Genomic DNA, 6,396 nt, shown 5'->3' on the forward strand with positions numbered 1-6,396 from the left:
GGTCAATTTTAAAAACTTTCGGGACTAAATCGGTATATGGATATATAGAAGGATTGAATAGGAAATGCACCCAAACTATAAAGACCATTTAATGGTTATTATCCCATTGTAAATAGTTGTGACTTTGACATGTTAAAAGATTTTCAAGCAAAATTTCCCTTGAATTTGAATACAAGAAACCACAAATTCAATACTCATCTCCTAATTTGTAGTAGGTTTTCAAGGGAAAAAAAAAGGTAAAGGGGAGAGATCCTTTGAGATGCTATCTTTCCACATAACAGGATTAGTGTCCAATGTGGACAGAGAGTATCAAGAAAAGGTGCTCAATTGGCTCCTTCCTGCAGGCCACGGTACTATTGATTTTTGTATAGAAATACCCAAAAATATTGCACCCTGCTTGGTGCTAGCATGTAATATAATGCTCAAGATTCTAATTAGGTAGAAAGTCATGACATAATAATAATAATAATAATAATAATAATAATAATAATAATAATAATAAAAATAAAGAGTAGAAAAACAGGAATCCAGGCTAGAAACAACATTAGTACACAGTGGAATGTGGGGGCAGGGCAGCGAAGAAGCTTAGCAATTAAGTTGAAAAGTGATACTATGGGACATGCACGAGAGGCACTCTTTTCCATAATTTCTCCTCCCATATTTTCCTTTTTCCCAATTTAACTTTTGGCAAGTCTCACTATCTTTTTTCTTATTCATATTCTTTGTTACTTTGTCTCTTTTTTAAGTTGAACATTGTTAGATGTCCACGTCGATTTAATTACGTTATTTGAACTATTTTTTGTAATGAAACTAGGTTCAAATCCATGATTTAGTAAAGAAAGAGAGCCTCCCCCTAATTATAAAATACATTGCGAGTTAATATGAAGTCTTTGAAGAATAAGGTATTTATCCTTCTGTTTTGTGAAGATAGAAATTAAAAATTGCTAGCAAAGATTCGTCATCATTGGTCAAGCAAATTAAATAATCATGCTTTGACTCCCCACCTTTTCTACTTTCGTCTTTAAAATAAATTTGCAAGACAATTTATACAACCTAAACGATGCTCAAGAGAAGTAGATACGATAATCGATATCAAGATTTTGCGACGAGGTCATGACAGTTCGGAAATCAATTGCAATAAAGAGTTCAGACTAAAAAAAGATAAATCACAGTCAACATCCAAGAATTCCGTAAAATCACTCGCACACAAAAGAGACAGCAAAAAAGTAATGAAACCCCGTCTCCCAATAATTCAATACCTCTTTTTAATACTTTCTCTATCCATCATTCGTCAATTGCTTCCTGCTTACACTCTGTTTCCACCAGTGGTTTTTAGTGCTCATCCATCTTCCATCCATCACAGTAATCCGATGATAATGTAAGCTGCAATCAATCTGAAACAAAAATGGGGAGTGGTAAGCAAAGATGGAAGATTTCGTTTTACAAGTCACCATCAACCTTACAGCTTCAGAAAAAGCTTCCTGAAACTCAAATTCAACGACCCTTTTCAGTTCCTACGGAATTTTTGTGCCCCATCTCAAACTCGTTAATGGCGGACCCTGTAATAGTGTCATCCGGCTACACCTTCGAGCGCAACTGCGTACACGCCTGCGTGTCCCTTTCTTTCACACCCACTGTCGCTGGAGTGGCCGACTTCTCCTTGCTCATTCCCAACCTCGCTCTCAAGTCCGCCATTCTTAGCTGGTGCCACCTCCACCGCATCGACCCGCCAAAACCCATCGACTTTTATTCAGCTCAGAAACTCCTGCGCACGTTGATGAACTCAGAAGATGGTGGAAATAGAAACCATAGCATTGGGTCGATTCGTGGGGCGGATGAATTGAGCCGGACCCCGAGCGTGGTGTCCGCAGAGAGTTCCGACGGCAGGCCGACTACTCCTTTTCCTTTTGCTACCCGTCCCTCTTGTTATTCTTCGTCTTCTTCGTGCGATAATGAAATCTTAACGAGTCCAGCTTTGTTGGAAGAGGAAGAGCTCATGTTGAAGCTAAAAAGCTCTCAAATTTCCGATCAAGAAGAGGGTTTAGCTTCCCTTCGGAAGCTGACTCGAACCCGGGAAGATACTCGGATCCATCTCTGCACTCCAAGACTACTATCCGCTATAAAAACATTAATCCCCTCGAAATATGTAGCTCTGCAAGTGAACGCTGTCGCGGCGCTGGTGAACCTGTCGTTGGAGAAACAAAACAAAGTAAAGATCGTACGTTCAGGAATCGTTCCGCCATTGATCCACGTTCTACGAGGCGGATTTTCAGAGTCGCAGGAGCATGCAGCTGGCGCGCTCTTTAGTTTATCCCTCGATGATAAGAACAAGACCGCCATTGGAGTCTTGGGAGCCCTGCCTCCGCTACTCCACGCACTTCGTTCTACCTCGGAGCGGACTCGGCATGACTCGGCTCTGGCCCTGTATCACCTTTCTCTGGTACAAAGCAATCGGGTCAAAATGATCAAACTCGGGTTGGTTATGACACTGTTAGGGATGGTGAAATCGGGTCATATGCCGGGTCGGGTTATGTTGGTTTTATGTAGCTTAGCTGCCAGCATGGAAGGGAGGGCTTCAATGCTGGATGAGGGTGCAGTGGACTGCTTCGTGAGTCTGCTGAGTCGTGACGAATTTGACTCGGTAGCGACTCGGGATAGCTGCTTGGCTGCGTTTTACGGGCTGAGTAAAGGTGGATTGAGGTTCAAGGGGTTAGCAAAGGAGGCGGGGGCGGAGAAAGTGCTAGAGAAGCTGGAGGGAAGGGGTAGTGATCGTGCTAACAAGAAAGTGAAGAGGATATTGGAGACCTTGAGGAAGAGAGACGAGGTAGAAAATGAGGAGATCGACTGGGAAGAGTTGCTGAACTCGGAGGAGGATGTTAGTCGGACACGGAGTCGAATCAAGGATTCGAATTAAATGTTAAAAGAGTTTGCATGCAAGCTATTTTGGACTACTTTTATGTGTTTTTTTTTTTTTTTTTTTTTTTTTTTTTTTTTTTTTTTTTNAAGTCAACATTTACTATCTCTAGCATACACAGATATCTTGTGACTCCACCGATTATTACAATCATTAATCCACTTAAAAAGCTTCAATAGACATATAGCAAACATATAGTCAGTTTCTGAGTAATTTTATGCTATTCTCACTGTATACAAAGGGATCAAGTCAAAGTATGTTCCCAAGATAACAAATAGCTAACTTGATAGTGAGACATTTTTTGGTAGATAAAAACACATTATGGCAATCAAATTTCCAGGCTAAGAAGATTAAGGGAAAGAGACATAATCATAATTAAGGATTTTTTTAAAAAAAAAATCGACTCGTTAAGCAAATTTCCTCATTGTACACGTGACCAAGAAAGAATATGCAGTAGAATTTGAAATGTGGTTGTTCTATAATCCATAAAAACTCTTGGGCAGATTATAATTTGCTCTCTGAGGCAGCTCAACGAGCTTGTAACAAGGTTATTCCCACTAGACCAAAGAGATTTTAAAAGATTAAATAAATGCATTCCTGATAAGATTTTAGACTCTCTTTGAAAAAATAAAAAATTCACAATATAGGAAGAAGGGAAGAGTTGTGCATGAAAATAAGAAACTCACACTATTTTAGTATTATCTGGAATTTCAGCAGGGATCAAAGTAAAAATGGACAAAAACCAACAAGCGGGCCAAAGAAAAATGGGTATTGCAGATTTCCACAGGATTGAGTATAGAAGATAAACAGAAGCAATAACCCCAACAAGCACGAAAATCCAAGTATAGAGCTGCTTATTCGTGATGCTTTTTACCTCTATAAAGAATTAGATGAATTATCTCAAATGAATGCAGAATATAATCATCTTGAACTACTAGCTCGATCGGAATAATATATTAGGTACCAGTATTTCAAGGACGAATACTGATATGACAAAAGAAGCCACAAGTAGTTTTACAAGGTGGCCAGTTTCCCTTAATGCACGTATCTCCATAGTAGTGCTTTATTAATAAACCGATATTCACAGCTGATTTGGATCCATAACAATATTGTCATTGCAAAATATGCATGATAGAGAGGAGGAAAATGTTCCATTAAAAAGTAGAATAGACACTGATCCCATCAGCAAACATCCAGAGAAATAAACCTTTCATGGGAAAACAAAGTAACTTATTGTACAGAAGCAGAGGTAAGGCTGCAACTAGCTCTCAGTGTGTTTTACCACCTTCCATGTGTTCTTCCTGAGGTGAAAACAAATTGTTATTCTTCGTTGACTAACATAGTAACCTCCAAACCACAATGGGTATCCTCGTGCGACAGGATTGTATGAGAAAATGCTGGTACGTGAATTCGAACTTCTAACATTGGTAAAATGATATCTACTCTGTCAACTTGGACAACTTTTCAACGACGAATTTTAAAAATTATTAATATAGAATGTGGTAGTCATGGGTGAAGTTTTATAGCTGATTTATTATTTTTTTGTAGATTTATATTGAAGAAAATTTCAAAATACATGAATTTTCAAGTTTCTAAAAAAATACAAAGTTAAAATATTAAAAACTGCCCCTCTTTCAAAACAAATACAAATCGATAAATTTTACGAGTATTAAATAATTTATTGATGGAATCACAGAAAGAATATAATTGCGAAATTAGAAATGTTTGATAATTTATGTGACATATTAACATGACAATTTTATCCTTAAGTAATAAATATTCTTCTAAATATATATATTTATCAATACTTTTATATGTAACTTTAGAGCATTACCCAAAACGTAGGTTGAGATTTCCGAAAATTTAGAGGGACATATTTCGTTTATGTGATATTACCATTTGACAATTAGAGATATGCCATTTAGCTCCTTAAATCATGGCCAATTAATTCATTGTGTCTTTAAATAATTAATTACTATCACTTATTCAGCATTTGTATCAAATTGGTTGACCTAATCTATTATCTACCTAAAAACGTGAATAAAAGAGCACAATTTTTCAATTGAGAATTAAAAAATTTACCCTTTTATTCTACACTATTCTATAAAAAAAATTTTAAAAAAAAGGCAGAGACATAAGTGTAAAAACAGAATATTAGCCAAGGGCATAAAAGTGTGAAAATAAATAAAACTAAGCTCTTTGCTGCTAAATATATTGATTTGTGATGTAACTGAAGCTTTGAATGTGTTGAAAAGTTTTAAATATTCATTCATTGCACATCTATACTATTATATTAAGTGTGAGGACATGATAATAACTATCTAGAGAGGATACCAACTTTTTTTCCAATTTTACCTTTATATAATATTAATATTACACTTTTGTTTTTATTTTTTTTAATTTCAACACACTTTTATTTTTATTTATTTTTATTTCAACAATTCAAATATCAATTTATTATCTCCATAATTTGTCAAACTTCACTTTAGTCCATCGATAATAATAAAAAAGATTGTACACACACGCATCACGTGTGCATAGTAACTAGTTAACCTTAAAATTCGGATGGTAATAACTATTGACAAATGGAGTACTGAAAAAACTGGAATTAAAATAAAAATTAATTAGACCGAGGGATGATTGACTGCAATGAAATTTGGGAAATGAGATGGGTAGGTGAATTTAATCGTAATTAATGGATTTAATTGTGTTAGTTAGGTGCATTAATTTATTCAAACACTGGGTGGGTGCATCTATCTATCACGGTTTATTCATTGATTGATCCAAATTGGCATGATGATTTTTATTTTTGGAATTAATAATTATTTTGTTTTGATATTTTAAGTTAAATTTGAAATAAATGAATCTTTGTAGTAAAATAATAACCGGAAGCCTAAGTATACAAAATTTTTACCGTAAAAATATTATTTTATAATTTTGAAATCAATATAAAGATGTAACAAAATAAATTTATTACATAAATAAATTAAAATTCCACGCTTAAGTGTTTGTAAGATACTTAAAGCATAAAATTAAATGCACACTATCAAGAAAACACATTTAAATTGGTTTAAATTGATAGCTACTGTTTTCAACAATTTTAATTGAAATTTTCATTTTGATTACGTCACCATAAAATTTACTATATATCATCTAATAGCTATAGTTCAAAATTTTATGAGAATTAAAATGAATTACGTTTAAGTTTTTTTGTAACCAATCTTAGGGTACAAAGATAAAATTATAATAAATATAAAATGAGTGAAATAAATGGGGCAACTATGAAGATAAAGTAATATTATTAATTGTCAGTATTCTTATAGCGTAGTAACATAAACTTCTTTGACTATGTGAGCTCTGTCGAGAACACAACTAAAATCTCATATTGAAATATCGAGAAGAAAATCATAAGTTAATAAGATGAAATGATATATCAATTTGTATGAGGTCTTTTGGGTAAGATCCAAAAATAAATTCATAAG

General features: G+C 34.6%; 1 protein-coding gene across 1 annotated transcript; it reads left to right on the forward strand.

Moving 5' to 3' along the window:
• The first annotated feature begins 1,119 nt into the window (after positions 1-1,119).
• Positions 1,120-2,993, forward strand: LOC140969324 (U-box domain-containing protein 40-like). Its single transcript, XM_073430638.1, has one exon. It carries the CDS (start codon positions 1,406-1,408, stop codon positions 2,912-2,914), a length of 1,509 nt encoding a protein of 502 aa, XP_073286739.1. The 5' UTR covers positions 1,120-1,405; the 3' UTR covers positions 2,915-2,993.
• The last annotated feature ends 3,403 nt before the right edge of the window (positions 2,994-6,396 follow it).

The sequence above is a fragment of the Primulina huaijiensis genome, unplaced genomic scaffold, assembly GCF_012295235.1.
Source record: "Primulina huaijiensis isolate GDHJ02 unplaced genomic scaffold, ASM1229523v2 scaffold40731, whole genome shotgun sequence".
Lineage (NCBI taxonomy): Eukaryota > Viridiplantae > Streptophyta > Magnoliopsida > Lamiales > Gesneriaceae > Primulina > Primulina huaijiensis.

What these genes read in the sequence shown, in the direction of transcription:
- LOC140969324 (XM_073430638.1), top strand. Translation starts at nt 1,406, where the DNA reads ATGGGGAGTGGTAAGCAAAGATGGAAGATTTCGTTTTACAAGTCACCA.